General features: G+C 39.4%; 1 protein-coding gene across 1 annotated transcript in view; it reads left to right on the forward strand.

Annotated features, from left to right (window-relative positions):
- The first annotated feature begins 2,017 nt into the window (after nt 1–2,017).
- The window catches only part of NSMCE1 (NSE1 homolog, SMC5-SMC6 complex component), a 66,848-nt gene continuing 43,028 nt past the window's right edge, over nt 2,018–25,837 (forward strand). The window contains exons 1-2 of the mRNA XM_036739758.1: nt 2,018–2,136; nt 10,187–10,322. Of these exons, the coding sequence (XP_036595653.1) occupies nt 10,205–10,322 (118 nt within the window). The 5' untranslated portion in view covers nt 2,018–2,136; nt 10,187–10,204. The remainder of the gene's footprint in view (nt 2,137–10,186; nt 10,323–25,837) is intronic.

A 25,837-nucleotide genomic window follows, 5' to 3' on the forward strand; every position in this document is an offset into this window, starting at 1 on the left:
TCCCATCCAGATCTTCCCACAGTCTTTCTGTATAAAAATGTCAATCTTACCCCCATTAAATTGCGCAGATTCTTAGAATCTGGCCCACTTGTATTGGTGTCATAAAAACCACAGACCCATTAGGAATCTTGCCCACCCAACCAGCATCATAAGAAACTCACTACTTGGACTGAAAGAAGGCTTGAGTGGTCGAATTCTTTCGAGGCAGACCTGCCTTGCACCCTTGCATTTTGGAGCTCCTAGCACCTTTAAACTGCAACAGAGCTGTGGGAGATAAAGTTGGAAAAGGAGGTCAGAATCAGACTGTGATGGTCCTTGAATGTCAGCCTATTGAATATTGGTAGGCAGTAGGGAGAGATTAAGCTTCTTCAGTGTTGGGGATTTATGTCCCCTCTTCACTCTTTTTGTACTCTCCAGTACAGCAATGAGTCCTCCATCACTAGAGTGGTCAATCAACAAATGTTTGTTGAATGGCTGACCTATGATAGAGGGAACATACAGTAGATAAGTGCTGGGACGAGGAGACAGGAGCCTAATTTGTTATACAACCCTGAGAAATCATTTTTCCTCTCTGAGCTTCAGTTTTCTCATTTGTAAGATTTAGGGGTTGGACTAAATAATCTCTAAGGCAAGGGTGCTTAACTTTTTTTTGTGTTGTGGACCACTGGTAGTCCGGTGAAGCCTATGGATCTGAGTAATGTTTTTTAACTTCATAAAATACATAGGATTACAAAAGGCATTCATTATATTGAAATAAACATGTAATTTTTTTTCCCATTCAAGTTCATAGACTCTCTAAAATCTGCGGATATAGATTTTGGGTTCATGGATCCCAGGTTAAGAAATTCTGCTCTAAAGCCTCTTCCAGTTCCTAATTCTACCCTTCTATAAACTTCTAGGAATATCTGTGTTTTGATACTATGCTATGAAACAATACCGTACATATGTTTTCATATTACATGAATAATTTTGTATTAAAAATGAACCTAAGGGATATGATATGAGAGGTCTGATAAATAGGGCCTCTAAGACTTGGATTCGATCTGAAATAATTTTTTTGTTTTATTTTTTCTGACTTTACTGCTTCAAGCACAGCGTCTGTACCTGGTACAAATGTACACATTTGTGCATGGTATTTGTACTTGGTACAGATGCAGTACAGAGTACATGGTATTTGTATTCCCCAGGCAGAGGCAAATTAAATCAGTCTTTCGTTTATGATGTGATCTTTGAAAATCCCTGTAGCTGAAAACATGTGGCCAATGAGGTCTTTGTAAACTTAGGCCAATTCTCATTTAACAAATTCACTGATTGTCAATGGGCTCATATGAAGACTTCCCAGCTTGGTAGAACCTGCCAAGGCGGTCTTCCTCCCCTTTAATAGTAGTGTCTTCCATCTATCCATCTATCTATCTATCTATCTATCTATCTATCTATCTATCTATCTTGTTTGTACATAGTGGTTCGTGTTAGGGTGGGCGCTCCTAGAGAGAAGGGGTATTTTTCCGTCTTGTAATCCCCAGTACTTTGCCCGGTGCCTACCACACAGTAGTCAACAAATGCTTATCTTCTTAACTTGACTTTTAGGCCCCTACTAGCATTGACTTTCCATGTTCCAGGTCACCTACCAGCCAAACATGCCATGCTCTGAGGTCCTTCCCAGCTCTGACAGCCCAAGTTCTAGATCCCCCCTCAGTTCTGTCAGACCACGTTCCAAGTCCCCCCCTCAGCTCTGACAGCCCTGTGTGGTTTAGGTTCCCCGCTTCAGCTCTGATACTCTGACTCCAAGAGCCTCACGTGGGGAAGCGAAAGTTTATTCCTTCCCCCTCCCGCACACCACAACATCCGGAGGAGCGCGGGGAGGCGGAGGCGTTGGTAGGCGGTTGCCAGCGGAAGCGTGGGCGTCTCGGAGGCCGCGCCCGTAAAGCCAAGGCCACATCACCATAGCAACAGCGTCGCGCCCCCTTCCCGTCCTCCTCAAATCCTCCTTCAGGTGTCCAGGAAGCCGGAAACGGAAGTGCGTAAGCGGCGCGGCCCTTTGGAGGGGGGGCTCTCAGGGGCGGCTTCTTGGCATTGGCCAATGGGGAAGTCGCTTTCCTTTTAGTCCCTCCCCCTCCCGCGGTAGGAGCGCGCCAGGTACGGGGTCTAGTGTTTGGGGACTGCAGCGGACCCGGGGCGAGTTCTGTGGGGTGGCAGTGCTGGCAGGGGGTGGGGCCACCAGCGGGAGTGCCTAGACTACGGGGCGGGGAGCGCCAGGAGGCGAGGAACTGGGAGCAAGTTATTTGGAGTCACTGGGCTCTGGCATCCCCAATTCAGAATTCGAACCCGGGGCCCGCGGTGGCAAACCCCTACGTCATTCCACTGCTTTTGGGGAAGGGAGGGCGGGCACGTAGTAGGCGCTAAATAAATGTTCTTGACTGATCGTTTGGGTGGATGGAGAAGCCCGTGCGGCCATAGATGGAGCATGGTCCCTAGGCCTGGAAGGCTCCTTAGATATCACGTAGAGTTAGATCGCGGCCCATTTCTCAGAGGTCGAAACTGAGGCCCATGGAGACGTGGACACGCATGGATTCAGGGCAGGCCTGGGACTAGAACCCAGTCCTTCTGAGTGTCAGGCCTTTCTACGATACCACCCTGTATGGCATAGCCGTGGCCTCCCCGCATCCCTCTTTTTCTCTGTAAGGTCCACCTCGGGTGGGTGGTATCTTTTAAGGACATTCCTCATCAGCGTTTGACTGGTAGTCCCAGTCAAATATTTGCATTTCCTTTCTTAGACTCAGCATGTATAGATAGCTCCAGGGACAGGAAGAATCCCCATGAAAAATAACATGGAGACCCGTGTATATATATACGTTACAAGCAGGTGGAGAAAGAGACAAAAAGGGACATTGTCCAGGTAGAAAGGAAATAGGAATAAATCTAAACCTAGGATAAAGTACAGGGCACCTTCCAGTTCTAATAGTTTATTATTTATTATTCATCATTTTAGCCAGTTGAAATTCTTTTAAATACCTGTTGTGTTCAAGGTGTGACACGTTCTGCCTCCTGGGGGATATAAAGATAACATTACATAGATTCTGCCATTAAGGAGGTTACTGTCTAGCAAGGGGAAGATGCATGGAACTGACACAAATTAGACAATGATTAATACACAGGAGAAGTCAAACTGGTTCAATGAGGAGGTTGGGGGTCTTACCTAAACTTTGTATCTCACCCACTGCCTAGCGTGGAACCCAGCAAGTAAGGAATGGAGACTTAATAAATGTTGATTTAACTGATTCAGCTGAGTAAACATGAAGGAAGGGTCTCTTCTAGTTGGGCTCAGGGAAAGTGTATTGGCTGAAGTGGCCCCTTGACCTGGTTTTTGAAGGAGAGGAATGATGTCAATGGGCAGAAATTGAACTGGGTTATGTGTCATGGAAACAAAGAGCCAGTATGACGAGAAATGGGACTGACCGTTTGTTTAACTAAGCCAGAGTGCACAGAGGAAATACTCTTAGGCTACAGAGGTAGATTATAGCCTGGTTTGGGAGGTCCTTGTGTGTCTGGTGTTCGCATTTGATTTTGGAGACCTTGGGGAACCTTTGAAGATTTTCGATCGTGGAAATGATGATATTTTGATCTGTGGATCAGGAAGATTACTGTGGTAGCCTTAGGGTACACTATTCTTAGGGAGGAAGAGAAATCAGTCCAGGAGATTGAGAAAGATCAATCAGAGGTAGGAAGCGGACTGGGAGGGAGGGAGCAGTCTTGTGAAAGATAAGTGAAGAAAGTATGAAAGGAGGAGTGAGTGATTAACAGTGTCAAATGCAGCAGAGATGTCTAGGAGGGACCTGAAATAAATGCTAGATTGGAGAAGGGAAGGACTAGAGGTATGATTAACATAGTAAATAGTCTAGGTGAGAGGTAATCAGGTCATGAATAGGGATTGGAAAGGAGAGAGAGACAAACAAAAGAAATTTCAGATGTAGGATTGATCCAGTGCTTAGCACAGAGCTTGGCACATAGGAGATGTTTAATAAATGCTTGTGGTCTTGATTGAGTTTGGCAACTAATTGTGGAGTATGGAAGTGAGGGGAAAGTCTAGAATAACTCAGAGGTTTCTGTCTGGGTGTGAGAAAACTGGACAGAAATAGGAAACCAGCAGGAGGGGCGAGTTTTGAGGGAAAGTTGATAAGGGACGTCTTGCATTTTGAGTCATAGCAGGATATCCAAATAGAGATGTCCAGCAGGGAGTTGGAAATATGGGTGAGGAAGAGAGCTATGCACTAGTTACCTATTTCTACTAATTATTTTTAAATGCTGGGTGCTGAAGTTATTTCTTCACATGGTATTCAAGAAAACTAAGGTTTGTGGGAGTGAAGGGGATGACCACTACAGTAAACAGATGCTTTGGGGAAGGGGAGAGAAAGAAGGCCTGAGGCCAACCATAAGCAGAGCCCTTAAGAAATCATGACAGAGTATTGAAAATAGAGGGGACCTTTCATTTTACAAAGAAGGAAATTGAGGCCCCAAAGTCGTGAAGTGATTTGCCAAAGGTCACAGAAGAAGGCAGGCTTATTCATTTCTTACTGCAATTGAGGATGAGATGAAGACATATGGGCACAAATCTCATAGACTCAAATTGTTACACCTGGAAAGGACCTTAGTCACTTACCTGTCCAACCCCATCATTTTACAAAGAGGGAGGCGGAAGTCCAGATTTAATGTCAGAGCAGGGACTAGAAGACTTATCACCTGATTCTTGGGTTACTGCCATTTCAGCAGGGTTGTTGAATTTAGATGTGATATGGCCAAGCTTCACTCAGGCATACTGTCCTTTCCCCGAAGCTGGTCCCTAGTCTTAAGACTTGGGATGAGCAGCTGAATGGGAAGGGTGCTTCTTTGTAGTCCCTGGGTATGCTATGACTCCAAGCTCACCCTTACAATCCAGCAATCTCCTTTAGGGCAATATGGCCTTGGGCCTGTTACTGTCTGTGGTAGCAGGCAGTTGAAGGGCTACACATTTACTATGCTCACTTAAGCTTTCCCATCCCTTCACTCAAGAGTCTTGGCCACTGACAGGTAATGAGGTGACCTGCTTGCTAGGTGTCTCCTCTTACCCCAAAGCTAGGTCAAAATTAGTTTTTGTCAAGTGATAGCCTCCACCTTCTCTTCCCTCTTCCTATGGTAAGATGTTTATCCTGTCTTCCTCCTATCCTCTTCTCTGCCAATCTGTTACCAGGCTTTGCCCAACTCTTCCACTTTCTGCCTTAGAAGAGTACAATTAGTGGTCTGTACATTTCTGACCTTGGGAAAAGCCTCTGTCACACCACCCTCATTTCAGCCCTGGAGAATTTATTAAGCATTTGCCCAAATAAGATAATTGAAGCTGTGGGGGTGGAGGACTTTGTTATGGGAGAGTGTGTGGATTACACAAGAAGAGTGGATAGAGGTTTAGGGTATACCATTCTTAGAGAGGAAGAGAAACCAGCCGAGAAGATTGAGAAGAATCAGTCAGAGATAGGAAGGGAACTGTGAGGGAGGGAGCAGTCCTGTGAAAGACAAGGGAAGAAGGTAGGAAAGAAGAGAGAATGATTAATAAAGTCAGATGCTCCAGAGATGTCTAGGAGAGGCCTGAGAAAGGGCAGTTATTAGTAATTTGGAAAGAATTATATTATAGAGTAGAGAAGGTAGAGACGAAAGAGCTGATGAATGGGTAGTGAGTCAATAGAGGCAGTGAGGGTAGACCAGACTATACTTTCTACAAATTTAGCAATGGTAGAAGGGAGAGAACTGGATGAGAACTTGACGAGGTAGCAAAGTCAAGGGGAAGATTTTTTTTTTCCTTTTAGAGATAAGGAAAAGCTGAGCATGTTGGTAGATATAGGAAAGGAACTAAAGGAAAGGAGAGATTGAAGATGAGCTGGACAAGGCTCTAGAAAAGGAATTCTTTACCTGTGATCTGTGTTAACCTATCACAAATTTTTCTTTCGATGATTGTATTTCAATATAATTGGTTGCCTTTGTAATGCTATATATTTTTTTTCAATGCATTTAAAAACATTCCAAAAAGTGATCAGTAGGTTTTATCAGACTGCCAAAGGTGTCCATGACCCAAAAAAAGGTTATGAACCTCTGGTCTAGAAGAAAAGGGAGGGGATGGTTCTGAATTAAATAATAGGTGGAAATTTAAGGTGGATTTAAGAAACATTTGTAGAAGCTGAATCAGGCATGAAGTCATAGAATGTAAGAGTCGGAGAGGACCTAAGAGGGTATCTCGTCTACTTCTCTCATTTGACAGTTCAAGTAACAGGGCCAGAAAAGTAAAGTGACTTGGTCATGATCACTCAGTAAGATGCTAGACAGAGCTAGAATGAGAACCACCTTCCAACTCACGGTTCAGGACTCTTTGCACTATACCACATTGCCTGTCACTAATAGATATATCAGAAGATACTCGGATTTATTCCCTTGGCTTCCCTACTCTCCATACCGCTGTATATTACTGATCAGGAGCTATGCCACTACATCACTTTACATTAAGCAGTTTGTTCCCTTAATGTCAGGAGAATAGCCTATGTTATACTTATATTAGAACTATTTGCCCTCTTTTTCCTATACCCAATACACATAACTTGGAAGCTTCCCTTTGTATCAGGTAATACAGAGAGGTGGAAAAAAAAATGAATCTTGTAGAATATTCTTAGTAGAGGATATGTGTGACCCGTTCCAAAATATTTCAATAAAATAGAAAACCATTCCCCCAAAAAAGGCACTTAACTGCTCTGAGACAACTGAAGGCTTGAGCCTGTTTACTCCTCCTTTGGAATCTGGATCGTCATTTTATAATAGGAACCAAAGAACAAATGAGTTTTGTGTAGGGTGAATGGAGAAGGATCATCATTTATTGCTGTTGTGCTATTCCTAATGTATACGCTATTAATTGAGTAGTGGCTGTGGTACATGTTTGAGAGGTTGCTGAATTAGACGTGATCCTTATCTAGTAGATTTGTGAATTGGACAGATAGAAGATGGAAACATGGGAAAAGAATGGAAGTAACCACCAACATCCTTATAAGCACTTTAATAAACAAGTACTTTCCTGAGAGCTAGGTAGGACAAGTATTATTATCCTCGTTTTACTGATACCCAGAAAGGTGACTGGCAGAAGGTCAGTCGATGTTGGAACTGGGATATGAGTCATGGATACCAAGTTCAAAGCTCTTTTGGATTTTGAGTGGCTGCCATGATCTGATGGTCTCAAGTATTGAGCAACACTAAATTTGTTTTGGTTCTCTTTGAGGATCTGGGCAGTTGTAGGGTATTATTTAGGAAAAATAAAACTGGCAAGTTATTAAATGGTTCCTTTTGCTTTTGCAAAGCTGTCCACTTAATTTTGGTTGGCTATACCTGACCTGCAAAATTCCATTTCTATAGCTTCAAACTGGATATGCTTTATCTTGCAACAACAAAAGTGTGTTGGTAATGCCTACACAACAAGCATGGAGAATTGACATTTCTTTAAGAGAGAAGGGGATTAAAGGCTGATGTGTCTGACCCTCAGGCTTCAGAGTTCTGTCCTTTTGAAAAAAGGCTTTGTTGACTTGTTAACTTTTGTTACTTGGATACTTATATGGATCTATGTTCTCACTGATGTGAGTATTCCCTCCAGTAATGCAGATTGCAACCCATTCATGCCTTCTGTGTAATTCTTGGCTCTGTCCTCAAATCCTCCATAGAGGATAGCCTCAGTTCTCTGGAGGGTTTCACCTGGGATATCTGATATTTTGTGGCTTTCAGTACAACACTTGTTCTGTTTTCTTTTTCTCACTATATGATCAACTTTTGTCCATTGACAACCATACATTTCCCTGGACACACTTCATATGCCATTTGTTGCATAAAGTCATCAAAGGCAGTATGCTACAGGTTACACTCATTATATGTATCTCCAATGCCTCATGGGGCACCTGCAATTTTTTAAGAGAACGTGGTGTTTGATGATTTGCTACCATAAGCATCACTTGAGGAATTTTGTTGTAAAGGTATTTGTGTGTGTGTGTGTGTGTGTGTGTGTGTGTGTGTTGTTTCTGTTTTATGTCAGGGAAGATTGGACATTGAAAGTGTGGTACAATTTTACAAATGCTATCCAACGTCATAGAATCAGGGAATTTCAGAATTGGGGGTGACCTTATTGGCAATCCATAGTCCAGTTCATAGTTGAAAAAGAATTCCTTTACAACCTATCTGACAAGTAGATGTCTAGCCTTTGCTAAATAATAGAAGGGAGCCCCATCTCCTCTTCTAGGTCCAGCCTGTTGTCCCTCTGCAGTGCCTGTCCGTGGCATATTTATCGATGAACTAACTTAAAAACCTGCCCATTGCAATAATTTTATATAGTACATAAGCACATAATTATATATTTTGATAAACTGTATGTCATAGTCTGGACATTGGGCCTCAGTTTCCTCATCTATAAAATAATACATTGGATTATATGATCTCTAAGATTCCTTCTAGCTCAAAATCTATCCTTTCTCTAAGCCCTAAGTTCAGTGGTAACTCCAGATAATAATATTAAGAACAAAACTGGTAGGATAGCATTGTTATAGTCATATGAAAAACTAGGAGAATTAGTGGTAGTTGTAAGCAAGAATCTGAATCAGAGAGGTCAAATGACCTACTTATAATCGTGTAACTCGTCAGCATCAGAATCTGGACTCGAACGTAGTTCTTATGATACTCAACTCCACTGTTATTTCCATTAAAGTAGGCTGCCTTTCCTTACTTGAATTCACACTGGTGTAATGATGATTCACAATGTGAATCAAAACCTGGAGAGACCAGATGTAAACCACTTCTATGAGAAACTATTTCTGTAAGGGCTATATCTTATCATAGGTTTATAGCAAGGGCTCTTAACTTGGGGTCAATCTACCACCATGGGGCTATGGATAGATTTCAGGGAGTCTTTACACTTGGACAGGGAAAAAAAAATTACATCTTTATTTCTTCTAACATATAACTGAAATTTAGCATTTCCTTCAGTTATTTCAAAACATTATTCTCAGAAGGGATTCAATAATCTTCACCAGACTGCCAAAGGGGTCCATGATACAAAAAAGTTAAGAACCCCTGATCAAGACCAATCTCATTGAGGAAACCGAGGTCCAGAAAGTCTGACTTGTAAAGTCAGACAGCTAAATAGTAGCAGATCCTTCACCAAACTGCCAAAGGGGTCTATGACACAACAAAGATTAAGGACATCTGATTTAGAGCCAGAAGGGACCTTGGAGATCAGCTGCTCCAGCCTTCTCATTTTCTACACTAGGAACATAACGCTTAGAGAGGTTTAGTGACTCAGCTACCCAGGGTGTAAGTGACTGAGGCAATATTTGAACCCAGATCCTCTGATTTCAAATCCATTTCTCCTTCTGCTGTTTCTACTCTGTTGTGGTGCTCCTACCACTGCCCCTACTATACCACCTTTACTCTGTGGTTTCTTCACAGAGTAGGGATGAATAACCCTGGCTTCTCAAAGGTTATGGAGTAAATGATAGACTGTAATCAAAAGACTAGCCTAAGTTTGGGGAAGCTTATTACCATATTGGATTGCTGCTAGTAAGATTGTCTGCTAAAACATGGAGGTATTGCATTCTGATGGTGAAGGGGATAGACACATGAATGAAATTACATACGATGAAACTATTCTCTATATTTCTCAATATGCTAGGTATTGTGGGAATGGAAACAAAGAATAAGAGTCCCTGACCTCTTGAAGTTTAAATTTCAGTAGGGAGATAAGACATTTATACAAATCATTATAATACATGTATTCAGGGACAAGTGATCATTCTGGCTAGGGGAAGGATGGAAGGTTTCTTGGAGGAGTTGGTAGTTGAGCTGACCTTTTTGGGGACTTAGAAGGGTCAAGATAGGGCCTATTAGAAGTGAGACAAATTTTAAGTAACTTAAAACTTACCCTCTCTTTCTGTAATTTTAGAACCATGCCACCCTGAAAGACAGTTGTTGAATTATCTCGGGAAATAAGTACAAAATGGGCAGATGCTGAGGTCCTTTATAACATGAAGAACTTGATTAAAGAATCACATTTTATCTTCTAAACATCTAGAACAACTTTGAAACAGTGTTTTGTATTTGCCCCAAGATAGCTAATGCTCACCCATCTCTTTTGCCCTCCCAGGCAGAGTACAGTATCACCATGGCCAGCCGCATGACTGATAGCCATCGTCGATTCCTCCAGGTACTGATGTCTAATGGAATAATAGATGCAGCTGAGGCAAGACGGCTCCATAGATTTTTCTGTGAGCAGCACAAAGGTGAGTATGATTCTTTGGCAATCTTGGAAGTAGCGGTAGGGTGGTAATTAATGACTAGTTAAATTTTGGGCAGTAGGAAGCCAATGATAGTTCTTGAGCAGGGAAGGGACATGATAAATGTACATTGGGGAGATTAGTCTGGGCCTAATGTGTAGGAAGGATTAGAAGGGGAGAGGTCTAAGAGGCCAATGAACAAGTTTAGGTATGACATAGTAAAAGTATGAACAAGGACGCTGGAAGCCAGAAAGGAAGGGAGGAAACAGGTGAAAGAAACATTTTATGGAGGGAGGATTTGATGACTGATAGGATTTATGAGATGAAGAAGAAGGAAGAGAGGAAGAGGATTCCGAGGTTCTGAACTTGAGATCCTTGGGAGACTGGTTATGCCATTGATAGAGATAAAGACGTCTGGCAGAGGAATAGATTTAAGAGTAAAAGATTGACAAAGGATCATTGGCTTAACTTTTCAAGTAAATGTATATAAATCATATAATATGTGCAGAGCCTGGAGACAATGTAAAGAAAACATAGCCTCTGCCCTTAAGCTTTCACTGTTTTCTTAACTCACTAAAGTTTGACTTCTGACCTCATCATTCCACCATAACTCCTCTCTCTAAAGTTACCAGGGATCTTCTTATTGTCTAATCGAATGGCCTTTTCTTTGTCTTCATTCTTCTTGACCTCTCCGCAGCCTCTGGCACTGTTGTTCACCCTCTTCTCTTTGATATTCTCCCTTTTCTAGGTTTACTATCTCTTGGTGGTTCTCTTCTCTAATTGTTCCTTCCCAGTATCCTTTGCTGTATCTTCATACAAGTCATACTTGCTAATCAAGGGTGTTCCACAGGGCTCTTTCCTAAGCCCTCTTCTCTTTTCCTTCTGTACTATTTCCTGTGGGCATTTCATGAGCTTCCATGGATTCAGTTATCTCTATGTGGATGGTTCTCACATCTGCATATCTAACCCCAACCTCTCTGGTGACCTCTAGTCTTATGTCTCCAACTGTCTACTGAGCCTCTCAAACTGGATGTCTCATAGACATCTTAAACTTAACATGTCTAAAACCAAATTCATTATCTTTCCCCCAAAACCCTTTCCTCTTTGTAATGACATCCCTGTTACTACTGAGAGCACAACCATCCTCCTGTTCACCCAGCCACATAATCTGGGCATCACCCTGGATTCCTTCGTCTCCCCCCACCATTCCAGCCTGTTGCCAAGTCCTATCGGTCATACCTTTGTGGTCTGTCTTGTACACCCCTCCTTTTCTCGCCTGACTCAGCATCCTAGCACAGACCCTCATCTCCTCACACCTGGACAATTACAACAGTCTGCTGGTTGGTCTCCCTGCCACAAGTCTTGCCCCACTCATATCCATTGCTCCATTTAGCTGTCAGAGGGATCTTTCTGAAGTGTAGGTCTGACCATGGCCATGTTACTGACTTTGTTACTTTCTACTCAAAAAACTCCAGTGACTCCCTATCGCTCCTAGAATCAAATATAAAGTCCTCCGGCATTCAAAACCCTTCATAACTTCCTCCTCCCGTCATCTTTCTAGTTCCCTTGCACCCTCCCCCTCCTCCCCCAGCATGTATTCTGTGATCTAGTGACACTGGCTTCCTTGCTGTTCCTTGAACTTTGTCTCTTGACTCTGGGCATTTTCACCGGCTGTGACCCATGCTCAGAATGCTCTCCCTCCTTATTTCTGCCTTCTAGCTTCCCTGGCTTCTTTCAAGTCCCAACTATAATATTATCTTCTACAGGAAACCTTTTGGGATCCTCCTTAATTCTAGTGCCTTCCCTCAGTTGATTATTTTAATTTATCTTGAATACATCTTGTTGGTACATAGTTGTTTACATGCTGTCTCCCTCATTATACCGTCGGCTTCTTGAGAGCAGGGACAGTACTTTGCCTTTCTTTATATCCTCAACACTTAGCACAATGCCTGGCACATAGTAGGCACTTAATATCTGCTTATTGACTGACTGACAGATTCTAGGATATAGAGTCTAACAAAAATTTTTTCTTTAAAGAACATTTTAATTCTGATCTCCTTCCCCCATTCTGGACCCTTCTTTTGGTAATACTTCCCATTGAGCTCCAAATTAAAAGTGCAAGATGTGAGCCTTAGTGTTGGTGGGGGAGTTTAACAGCAGCCAGGAGGAAACCATTTGATGACACTGCTGAGTCTAAAAGTGTTTTTGCTTTCATTTGACCTTTGAAGATATGATCTAATTCAGGAAAGTCCTCTGGAACTTGTCCTCAGATTGATTTATTCATATTTTTCTTGGCACATCGGAGCACTAGAAAGATGTTAGAATGGCTAGGGACCAGACTTTGCAAATATGTTTTTTCTCTTTTGTTTCAACAAAAAACCTGTTCTCTGTGCTCAGCTCTTAGTGTGAAGAATTTGAGAAACGAGAGAAATGCTATCTAAAGTGAAGCTAACACTGAGCAAAACCAGTTTTGTTAATTTTTTACTCTTTGAATATATGCCCAAGAAAATTCCCTTTTACAAACTGAAAGAACTATTCAGTTTGTGAGAGGAATTTGAAAGAAAGAAGACAAATTGAAACTGTAAATTATTCTTATAGAAATGACAGCCTTTCCTAGAGTGTTTGGAGAGCTTTTAAAAATGCCACCTACTATGTGGTGTTAATTTTGGATCTCCTTTCTCTTTTGTCTTGTCTTTCACTTCATCTTTCCAACAAGTCATGTGAATTATTTTTGTCTTGGCTGTTACAATAGCCCACTAATGGTATTTCTGCCTCTTTGCTTATTCTCCCTTCTTCACAGTGAAAGACAGAGAAATTATTAAACGCTTTTTTGTTTTCTGGGAACCATACTAAACACTAGAGATGCAAATACAAGCAAATTAAGACAGTTCCTGTCTTTGAGGAGCTTACATTCTCATAAAGGAAGACAACCCATGAAGGGGATCTGGAAGGTGGTGGAGGGTGTATACATGGTTACGTGGTATAGAGATGGCAGGGAAGAGGCATTGTAGAGGACTGTGTCAGAACAAGATGAGTCAAAAGCTGACCTATCAGAGCCTGACTTTCCAAGGTCAGAGTCCAAGATTCTAATGGGAGGAAGATTAAGATGATAGCAGGCATGTAACCAGCATAGTGCACAGATGGGTAGTTAATCTGATGCCAGATAATTTTTATGGCACTGATTATGTCTCTTCCCCTATGCCAGCCCTTCCATGGTTTCCATTTATTTACCAAATAGAGTCTATACTCCTTAGCTTGATATTTAGGGACTTTTATGACCTGACTCAATCCTGTCTCTCTCTTCCTATCTCTTAATACTCCCCTTCATGTTATCAATGCCTCAGGAAGAATGAACTACTAATTTTTTACCCATTCATGGACTGTCAGAGCTGGGAGGGATGCTAGATACCATCTATTTCAACTCATACCTAAATTAGAATTCCCTTGATAGCATATTCAATAAATTTTATTCATCCTTTGCTTGGAGACTTCTAGTGAATGGGAATCTACTACCACCCTACGCAGATCATTCTACTTTTTGGATAGTACTGACTGTTAAGAAAGTTTTTTTTTTTAATATCAAGGCTATGTTGCCTATTTACAGTTTCTACTGATTGTTCCTTTTGGTTTGTGGAACCGAGAAGAACAAATCTAATCTTTTCTATGATAGCTCTTCAGATTCCTCAAGACAGTGACTCTGCCCACTGTTCGTTTTTTAAAATTTTTTTCTTTTTTGTTATGAACTTAATAGACATTACAAACACAAACATTTCAAAAGAAAATGAGCAAAAAAGGAATTGTATATTCAATCATAAGCTTCTATTATAGTGTTTTAAAGTATGTCTTAAATTTGGTATTGTGGTAATAAAATTTCCCTGTTTATTTATGTCCCCTTCTAAACTTCCTTTTGTTTTCTTTTATGTTTTAAAAAATATTTTACTGATGCTCTTTTCTTTCTTTTTTGAATCTCTGTCATTACTTACAAACACTACTCCATGCCCCCCCAAACAAATAGAAGCCACCTCTTGTGACAAATAAGTATAGTTAGTAAGAGCAAATCATATTTTTTTTGCATGTCTTTTTTTTTTCATTTAGAGATTTTTTATTTTTAGTTTACAACACTCAGTTCTACATAATTTTGAGTTCCAGATTTTCTTCCCTCCCTCCCTCCCCCTCCCCTCCCCAAGATGGCATGAAATCCGATATGTCTTCTATGTATAACTTCACATTGAACTTATTTACACACTAGTCAAGTTGTGAAGAAGAATTATGACCAATGGAATGAATCATAAAAAAGAAGAAACAGAACCAAAACCTGCCCCCCCCCAAAAAAAAACAAAAGAGGAAAAAAAAGGGGAAAAAAAGGTGAGCATAAAGTATACCTCAATCTGCATTCATACTTCATAGTTCTTTCTCTGGATGTAGATAGCTCTCTCCCTCATGAGTCCTTTGGAGTTGTCTTTGCACCTTGTGTTGCTGAGAAGAGCAAAGTCTATCAGGGTTAGTCATCACAGAATCCATATATCTGTGGTTGTGTATAATATTCTCCTGGTTCTGCTCTGTTCACTCAGCATTATGTCATGTAGGTTTTTCCAGGTTATTATGAAGTCCATATCATCCCCATTTCTTATAGCACAATAGTATTCCATTACCTTCATATATCACAACTTGTTCAGCCATTCCCCAATTGATGGGCATCCCCTTGATTTCCAACTCTTTGCTACTACAAAAAGAGCCACTATCAATATTTTTGTACACATGGGTCCTTTTCCCACTTGTGTGATCTCATTGGGATACAACCCTAGAAGTGGTATTGCTGGGTCAAAAGGTATGAACGTTTTTATAGCCCTTTGGGCATAGTTCCAAATTGCTCTCTAGAGTGACTGGATCAGTTCACAGTTCCACCAGCAATGTAACAATATTCCAATTTTCCCACATCCTCTCCAGCATTTATCATTTTCCTGTTTTGTTATTTTAGCCAATCTGACAGGAGAGATGTGGTACCTAAGATTTGCATTTCTCTAATCAGTAGTGATTTCGAGCATTTTTTTCACATGCCTATAAATATCTTTAATTTCTTTCTCTGAAAACTGCCTGTTCATATCCTTTGACCATTTCTCAATTGGGGAATGACTTGTATTCCTATAAATTTGGCTCAGTTCCCTGTATATTTTAGAGATGAGACCTTTAATCAGAGACACTGGTTGTAAGGATTTTCTTCCAATTTTCTGCTTCCCTTCTAATCTTTGTTGCATTGGCTTTTTTTATACAAAAACATTTCAATTTAACATAATCAAATGAAGAGCAAATCATATTAACCAAGGATGGGGAACCTGCAGCATCGAGGTCACATGTGGCCCTCAGGTGCAGCCCTTTGACTGAATCCTTTAGATTCAGTTGAATCCAAATTGAATCCAATATTGAATCCTTTGGATTCAGTCAAAGGGCTGCCCTTGAGGACCTAGAGGGCCACATGTGTCCTTGAGGCCACAGATTCCCCCACCTGATATTGACCATATTTGAAAATATGTCTTGGGGGCAGTGCTGAGATGGTGGAGTAAAGGCAGGAACTTGCCTGAACTCTCCAAAATTCCCTTCCAAACGACTTTAAAATAAGTCCTCAAAACGAATTCTGGAGCCACAGAATCAACAAAAGGTTGGGGTGAAAAATTTTCCAGCCCAAGACAACTTAGAAAGTCAGCAGGAAAGGTTTGTCACACTGAGGTGCCGTGCCATGCCCTGGCAAGGCAGCGGCATGCTTTGGGGGTGACTGAATCCACAGTGGTAGCTTCTCGAGCTCTCAGGCCACAGATATTAGGGAGGTTGGACAACTGGTCAGAAGGAGATTACAGGGGACCCTTTGTTGACACTGAGTTCAGGACTATGTTGACTTGTCCATATACAGTTCCGGGTCTCAGTCCCAAGGCAAGGAGGAGCACTAGCAGGAGCAGAACCCTGGTCACAGTTCCAGGGTGAAGGAGAATGTTTGTGGTCACTCACAGACTGGAGCACAGGCCAGGAGAGCAGTGATCACACCTCTTCTTAGATTATACCACCTTGGAACTGAAAACTTACCACTCCTAGAACTGATGCTGAAAACAGCAGCACAAAAACCCCCAAAACTTGGAACAGTGCCCCCTCCATCCCAGGAAGAGAGCCCAACTTTAATATAAAGTTAAAAGTCAAGAAATACTCTGGAAAAACGAGCAAACAACAAAAAAAGAAACTGACTGTAGAAAGTTATTATAGTAACAGGGATGATCAAAACCCAAAGTCAGAAGACAACAAAGTCAAAACTGCTACATCTAAAACCTCAAAGAAAAATATGAGTTGACCTCAGGCCATGGAAGAGCTCAAAAAGGATTTTAAAAATCAAGTAAGAGAGGTAGAGGAAGAATTGGGAAAAGAAATTATAATAATGCAAGAAAACCATTAAAAAAAAGTGGTAAAGGAGGCACAAAAAAAAAATACTGAATGGCACTTTAAAAACCAGAACTCGGCCAAATGGTGAAAGAGGCATAAAAATCCACTGAAGAGAAGAACTTCTTAAAAAGTAAAATTGGCCAAATGGAAAAGGAGGTACAAAAGCTCTCCGAAGAAAAGAATACCTTAAAAATTAGAATTGGGTGAGTGGAAGCTAATGATTCTTTAAGACATTAAGACACAATAAAACAGAATCAAAAGAATGAAAAAAATAGAAGAAAATGTGAAATATCTCATTGGAAAAACAGCTGGCCTGGAAAATAGATCAAGGAGAGATAATTTAAAAATTATTGGACTACCTAAAAGCCATGATCCAACAAAGTCTAGGCATTATCTTTCAAGAAATTATCAAGGAAAACTGCCCCAAATAACCTAAAACAAGGAGATAAAATAGAAATCAAAAGAATCTACATATCACCTCCTGAAAGTGATCCTGAAATGAAAACTCCCAGGAATATTATAGACAAATTCCAGAGCTCCCTGGTCAAAGAGAAAATATTGCAAGTAGCCAGAAAAAAAAAATTCAAATATTGTGGAGCTGCAACACAAGATTTAGCAGCTTCTATGTTAAAGGATTGGAAGAGGCTTGGAATGTGATACTCCAGAAGGCAGAGGGATTACAACCAAGAATCACCAGTGCAGCAAAACTGAATATAAGACTTCAGGGGAAAAAATGGACATTCAATGAAATAGAGGACTTTCAAACGTTCCTGATGAAAAGACCAGAGCGGAATAAAAAAATTGACTTTTAAATACAAGATTCAAGAGAAGCATAAAAAGGTGAACAGGACAGAGAAATCATAAGGGATTCAGTAAGGTTAAACTTTATATTCCTACATGGGAAGATAATACTTGTAACTCCTAAGAACTTTACCATTATTAGGATAGTTAGAAGGAGTATATATAGACAAAGGGCATGGGTCCGAGTTGACTATAATGGGATGATATATTAAAAAATTAAGAGATGAGAAAGAGGGATGGTTATGATGAGATGACATCAAAAAAATAAAATTAAAAGGGATACACTGGGAGAAGGGGAAGAGAGAGAGACAGAATGGAGTAAATTATCTCACCTAAAAGAAGCATGAAAGAGCTTTTACAGTGGAAGGGAAGATAGGAGGGGGTAGCAAATGGCACTTGAATCTTATTCTCATCAGAATAGGCTTAAAGAGAGAATAATATAAACACTCAGTTGGGTATAGAAATCTATCTTACCCTACAGGGGAGTAGGAAGGGAAGGAGATAAGAGAAAGTCAGGGGCTGATAGAAGGGAGAATGAATTAGTGGTGATCAGAAGCAAAACACTTTTGAGGAGGGTCAGGGTGAAAGAGAGGAGGATAAATAGGGAAAAACAGGATGGAGCAAAATACACAGTTAACTGTGAAAACATCTTTATATCAAATTTTACTGATACAGGTCTCATTTCTCAAATATGTAGAGAACTGAGTCAAATATATAAGAACATAAGTCACTCCCTTATTGATAAATGGTTAAAGAATATGAACAAGAAGTTTTCAGATGAAATCAGGGCTATCTGTCTTCATATGAAAAATGCTCTCAATCACTATTGATTAGAGAAATGCAAATTAAAACAACTCTGAGGTACTACCTCATACCTTTTAGATTGGCTAATATGACAGAAAAGGAAAATGACAAATGTTGGAAGGGAAGTGGGAAAATTGGATACTAAAACACTGATTCATTCATTCTGGAGGGAAATTTGGAACTATGCCCAAAGGGTTATTAAACTGTGCAAACCCTTTGTCTCAGCAATACCGCTACTAGGTCTGTATCACAAAGAGATTTTTTTAAAAAAGGAAAAGGACCTATATGCGCAAAAATATTTATAGCAGCTCTTTTAGTGATGGAAAAGAATTGGAAATTGAGGGGATGCCCATCATTAGGAATGGCTGAACAAGTTGTGATATATGATTCTGATGGAATACTATTATACTATAAGAAATGATGAGCAGGCTGCTTTTGGAACAACCTGGAAAGATTTAGATGAACCAATGGAAAGTGAAGTGAGCACATCCAGAACAGTGTACACAGTAACAGCAACATTGTATAATGAACAGTTGTGAATGACTTAGCTACTATTAGCAATACAATGATCTAAGACAATTCTGAAGGACATATGGTGAAAAACGCTGTCCATCTCCAGAGAAAGAACTGATGGAGTCTGAATGCAGATCAAAACATACTTTTTAAAACTTTATTTTTCTTGTTTTTTTTTGTCTGTGTTCTCTTTCACATAACTAACATCGAAATACATTTTGTATGACTGTACATGTATAACCTATATCAAATTGCTTGCCTTCTTAAGGGGTGGAGAGAGAAGGGAGGGAGGGAGGGAGTTTGGAACTTAAAATTTTAAAAAACAAATGTTAAAAATTGTTTTCTCATGTAATTAGGAAAAATATATATATTAATTTAAAAAACCACATGTCTCATTCCATATCTCTGGTGTTTGCTCTCTTCGTGAAGAAATGGGAGCTTTGCTTCATCACTAGGCTTCTGAAGTCTTTTTTTTTATTTAAAATTTTTTAATTTTTTTGTTTTCAACATTCACCTTTATAAGATTTTGAGTTTAAAATTTCCCCTCCTCCCCAAGATGGCATACAATATATATATATGTATACAATCATATTAAACATATTTTCACATTAGTCATGTTGTGAATGAAGAATCAGAACAAAAGGTAAAAACCGTGAGAAAGGAAAAAACAAACAAAAAGGAGAAAAAGAGTATGCTTCGATCTGTGTTCAGACTCCACAGTGCTTTCTCTGGATGTGGATAGCATTTTTCATCATGAGTCTTTTGGAACTGTCTTAGATAATTGCATTGCTGAGAAGAGCTAAGTCTAACAAAGTTGGTCATTGCACAATGTTCCTGTTATTGTGTACAATGTTCTCCTGGTTCTGCTCACTTCACTCAGCCTCATTTCATGTAAATCTTTCCAGGTTTTTCTGAAATCTGCCTGCTCATTATTTCTTATGGAACAGTAATATTTCATTACATTCACATGCCAGAACTTGTTTAGCCATTCCCCAATTGATGGGCATGCCCTCAATTTCCAATTCTTTGCCACCACAAAAAGAGCTGCTATAAATATTTTTGTATGTGTAGGTCCTTTTCCCTTTTTAATGATCTTTTTGGGATATAGACCTAGAAGTGGTATTGCTGGGTCAATATGTATACACAGCTTTATAGCTCTTTGGGCATAGTTCCAAATTGCTCTCCAGAATGGTTGGAGCAGTTCACAACTCCACCAACAATACATTAGTGTTCCAATTTTCCCACATCTTCTCCAGCATTTATCATTTTCTTGTTTTGTCACGTTAACCAATCTGATAGGTGTAACGTGGTACCTCAGAGTGGTTTTAATTTGCATTTCTCTAGCCAATAGTGACTTAGAGCATTTTTCATATGACTATGGATAGCTTTAATTTCTTCATCTGAAAACTGCTTATTCATATCCTTTGACTTTTTATCAACTGGGGAATGACTTGTATTCTTATAAATTTAATTTTTTTTGGAGGGGGGAAAGCAGGGCAATTGGGGTTAAATGTCTTTTTATAAATTTGACTCAGTTCTCTATATATTTTAGAAATATATTTAGAAATAAAGGCCTCTGAAGTCTTGACTGGTCACTCCATTGATCAGAGAGACTTCTGAAGCCTCTCAAAGTCATTTTTCCTTCTATTATTGTAGATGTTGTGTAAGTTGGCCTGGTTTTGCTCAATTCACTCATTCGTTTCATACAGATCTTTCCAGCTTTCTCTGAAACTATTACATCCATCATTTTTATGGTGTAATAAAATTTCATTACATTTATATACTGCATGCTATCTGGCCATTCTCTAATTGATGTCCCTCCTTCTGTTTTTTTTTTCTAGCCCAAGCTTCCCTCAGTTGGTCCCTATATGGTTTGATCTCAAAGCCTTTCACAGTCCTGCTGGCCCATTAACTTATCAATGTCTTCCCCAAAATGTAATACCTGGAATTGTCCATGATTCCTAGATGTGGTCTGAGCAGGATAGAGTCTGGTGGAGCTATAATGTCCCTATTCCTGGACATTATGCCTGCCTTTGGGCAGCCTAAGTTCACTTGAGCTATTTGGTCCTCATATCATGCAGTTGACTTGGATAGAGTTTGAAATCCGTTAAAACTTCTAGGTCTTTTTCGGAGCAGTTGTTTTCTAGCAACAATTCAGGAATCTTCTACTTGGGAAACTGATTTTTTTTTGAAACCTACTATAAGACTATAAGTTCTATTAAATTTCACCTTACTGTATTCAGCTTGGCTTTCTAGCCTGTCAAGATGTTTTCTTATTTTGAAATCGTCATTGTATGTACTAACCATCCCCTGAGCTTTATGTCATCTATCAATTTGAGAAGCTTTTATCCTGAGACACTCTACTAGAGACCTCCTGCTGACTTGACAACTTCATGACTGCCCTTTGGATCCAGCCATTCAAAGTTCTAAATATACCTAACTGTACTATTATCCAACTTTCCATCTTTTTCATAAGAATAGCATGAGAGACCTGTCATTTGCTTTGCTCTAATCTAGCAAAATGTAGCTACAGTTTTCCTCTATTCTACCACTCTGCTAACTCTGTCCAAAAAGAAAACAATGTTAGGTTGGCAAGACTAATTCTTGATAAAGCTATGCCGACTCTTTATGTGATTTATGCTTATATTTTCTAGATGATCATTCACTGTATCTTTACTGTAGTCTAGCATTTTTCCAGGACTCAAAATCAAGCCCACTGGCCTATAATTTGCAGATTGTCTTCATTATTCTTCAGTTGAGACATTTGCACTTCTCCATTCCTATAGTATCTCTTATTCTCCAGTCTTTCAAAGAGAAGTAATAGTGACTTACAAATCTCGCCTGCAAGTACTCTTTCTCTTTAAAATTTTGAGAATTTAAAATGTGGAGATCCATTTCCTGTGACAAAAAAATAAAAAAGAGAACTAAGAACTATTCAGCAAAACTGACTAGCACATAGGCTTAGTCTGATAGTATGTACAATATGTAGCTCTTCTAGCTCTTCTCTGCCTCTATAAAGAAAGGAAGGAGCTTCATTTTCTTATCTCTTCTTTGAGACCAAGCCTGGTCATTATAATTATATAGTATTCAGTTATATGTGCTTCCCCCACTACCACCCATTTACTTTGTTATAGTCATATATGGTATTATTTTTGGTTCTGCTTTCTTCCCTTTACATGAGTTCATCTTAATTCTTCACGTTCATTATTTCATTTGGCACAATAATATTCCATTATACTAGTGTGCCAAAATTTTTTAGCTATTCTGTAGTCAATAGGCAACTGGGAACTTTGTTTCCATTCATTACTAATATGAAAAGAGTGACTATAAACATTTTGGTGTATGAAGCCTTCCTGCCTTTGTCCTTCTTGGCACCATTGGATATGGAATTAGAAGGGATCTTTGAGGCCATCAAGTCTAACTTCATTTTACAAATGAAGAAACTGAGGCTCAGAGAGGTAGATTTGCCTGGGGTATATACCTCAGTAGTGCCATCTCTGGGTTAGAGGGTGTGGGTATTTTAGTCAGTCTCTTAGCATGATTCCAAGTTGCTTTCCAGAATTGTTGGAACGCTTCTACTAGCAGTGCATCTTTTAGGGGTGGGGCCGACTCAGGCCAATTCCCTGGGAGTTTAGGTTTGGAGTACTAGACCTGGAGTCAGCAGATTCAAGTTTAAATCAGGCCTCGGACACTTATTAGCTGTTTGACTTTGGGTAAGTCAGTTCGCTTCTGTCTGTCTCAGTTTCCTCATCTGTAAAATGGGAATTTAAAAATCTTATCTTCCAGGGTTTTTGTGAGAATAAAATGGAATTATGTTTGTAAAGCACTTTACAAACCTTAAAGTGCTATTTAAATGCTAGCTGCTATTATTATTTTTATTGTTATTGTCATATGGGAACAAAATGAGACATTTGTGAGTCCTTCAACAGTTAACAAAAAGAGGTTTACTTAGCCATAGTGGCTGGATAGTCACCAAGGTTAGGCTTAGAGGACCCTTCAAGTTGATCAGCTGAGTGACGCTCCCTTGCCTGAATGATCCACTGGCCAAGCACCAGGGAGCCTCTAGTGCTCTCTGAGCTCCTCATGACTCTTTTATACTCAGGAGACAAGAAAGTGATTTGTCCCCTGGGCCAGTCAAGTCTTGAGGATGGTCCTAGTATTTTTTAAGGAAAAACTAGTTTAGCCTAATGAGAATAGAGGCAGGAGTTAGGATGTTGCTTCTACCATAGTATTGGTATGACAGTCTTTCCTCCAACATTGACTATTCCCAACCTTTTTCATCTTGGTCAATTGGCCTGATGTGAATTGGAACTCGGAATTCTTTTGATTTGTATATCTCTTATAATTGAGTAGAAGTCTTTTGTATGGTTGTAAATCATTTGCAGTTCTTCTTTTGAGAACTGTTTATTCACCTCCTTTGACCATTGTCCATCACTGAATGACTCTTGAACTCATATATATGTATTAGTTCCTTGTATATCACTGGATATCAGTTTTCAGAGATTTTGATGCATAGATTTTTCTCCCCTTTATTCTAGTTGCATTGTTTTTGTTCAGTTAAAAGTTTTTCAATTTAATGTAATGAAAGTTATCTATTTTATCTTTTGTGATTAATTATGTTGGACTTAGTTGATATATTGGTTGTTTTGCTTTTTCTATTTTTCTATTTATTATAAGGGATGGCTGGGGTTGGGGTGAAGATGGAGACATGAGTGGGAAGTTATATCTTGGGAAATGTAGGTGATGTAAAAAAAAATCAAGAAAAAGAAAAGGGTTCCCTTTCTGACTGTAGCTATGACAAATGTACCCAGTATAGTCTTATCCTAATTTTGTAAAAAAAATTATATGACTTTTTGTATTCCTGTCATTTATCTGCTTTTAGCTTATTTTTGCTAGTTCTTTCACTACCCTAGGATATGGCTGATATGTGCTAGGTTAAGTCTTTGGTCAGAATGTCTTGATTTTTTTTATGTAAAGTTGCTGAATAAATATAGAAATATTATACAGTATAACTCACAGTAGGGGGCTACTGAGGCTTTTTTAAGGTGGGGAATGAAATAGTTAGAACCATGCTTTAGGAAGATTATTTTGGTGGCTTTGTGAAGGACGTATGAAAAGGGGAGACACTGGAAGCACAGAAACCAATTAGGAAATTATTGTAATAATCTAGGCAACAGGTGATGAGAGGCTGAAACAGGATGCTATGTGAACAGAATAAAAGGGAAATATGCCAGAGATGTGGAAGCAGGATCAGCAGAATGTGGCAACTAATATAGGCTATGGGGGAGAGGGAGAAGTCAAGGATGACTTGGAAGTAGAGAACTCAAGGGAAACAGCTGTGGTCAAGAGGAAAGTAATAGCTTTGGAATGAGAAGATCTGGCTTCACATCCTTGCTACTTGTATCACTTGATTGCTCTGGGCCTGAATTTTTTCATCTGTAAAATGAAGGAGTTGAACTAGATGACCACTAAGATGCCTTCTAACTTGCAATCCCTATGATTCCTACAAATGTAGATTATTGGGAATCGTGGTACCCTCAATAGAAACAGAGAAGTTTAGAAAAGGATGTATTTAGGGGAGAAGATTATGTGTTTGGTTTTGCGCTTAGTGAACTTACATGCCTACAGAACACTTGGATGGAGATGCCCTTGGGGTAGTTGATGATATGAGACTGGAGTTAAAGAGAAATAATTGTGTTAGATACACAGATTTGGAATTCGTTGGCTTAGAGATGATATTTGAATCCACAGAAGCAGGTGAGGTGACCAAAGGAGAGAAGAGAGAGAGAAGATAAGAGAGGAGGGCTCACTCAGCACAGTGTTGAGGGACATCCAGCCTTAGCGGGGCAGGAGATGGAAGATCAACCAACAAAGCTGACTGTGAGGGAGACTAAGCCCAGGGAAGAAGAGCTTCCCAAGGGGTGGCTGACAGTATCAATAACAGTCAGCTACAAATACTTGGTTGTTTTTATGTCATCCACTGCACCGAGGTGGAGTCAAACTGTCAGGCAGGGTAAAAGTGGAGAAGGATGACTAATATATTGATGACAAAACTAAGGTCAAAAGCGTCTGGACAGGTAGAAATGTGGATTGAAAGCAACAAGATGAAATTTGATAATTATGAGAATCGTTTTATTTACATAGTTCTTTGTAAGGCACTTTCATTTTTTCCTTCCAAAGAAGCCTACAACATCCATGGTACAAAGGGTTCTCTTTGTCTTACAAAGTAGGGAACTTGAAGATCAGGGATGTGAAGTGGTTGGTAAATGTTAGTGCTGTTCCCAGCTGAACCCAGGCTTCCCAAGCTCAGTGCTTTTTTTTTTTATGCCACATCATATGGCCTTTCTCAGAAACGATAATAAAAAGACATTAATTTAACATTTTAAGGCTTATAAATTGCTTTACACGTGTGATCTTATTTTATAAATAAAAGTCCTGTATAAATATAAAGTCCTATACTTAGGTTCAAAAAATAAATTGCACAACTAGATGAGAAGAAATATATTGGAGTATCTATTATTAGAGAATTTTTATGAAAGTGTTGAAAGATTGTCTGGTCTTTTTTTTTTTAATAAAAATCTTTATTTTCCTCTATATTAATTTGTTTCATGCTTGGTGATTACTTAGCTTATCTAATTTATGTAACTATCTTTAATGTTTGTGTATGTTTCAGGTGCAATGGTAAGGAGCCATCAACATTGGTAGATGCATTAAGAACATTAGTATTGCATCAACAACAACTTTTGTGACATTTTATTTTAATATTTTATCTTGTATCATGATATAATCTGCAAATATTTTTCTTCGACAAGGACTTGATGAATGTTAATGCACAGCTGAGTCCAAGAAAGTTTACCTAGACTATTACTTATTTCATGGGAGGTTTTTTTTTACATTGCTTATTAACCAGGAAAGTTGTTCCAAAAGTAACATTCTAAAGTACAATTTGATGAATCTTTCTGCGTGCTGAATTTTACCAT

Source organism: Trichosurus vulpecula, chromosome 9 (assembly GCF_011100635.1).
Source record: "Trichosurus vulpecula isolate mTriVul1 chromosome 9, mTriVul1.pri, whole genome shotgun sequence".
Taxonomy (NCBI): Eukaryota; Metazoa; Chordata; class Mammalia; order Diprotodontia; family Phalangeridae; genus Trichosurus; species Trichosurus vulpecula.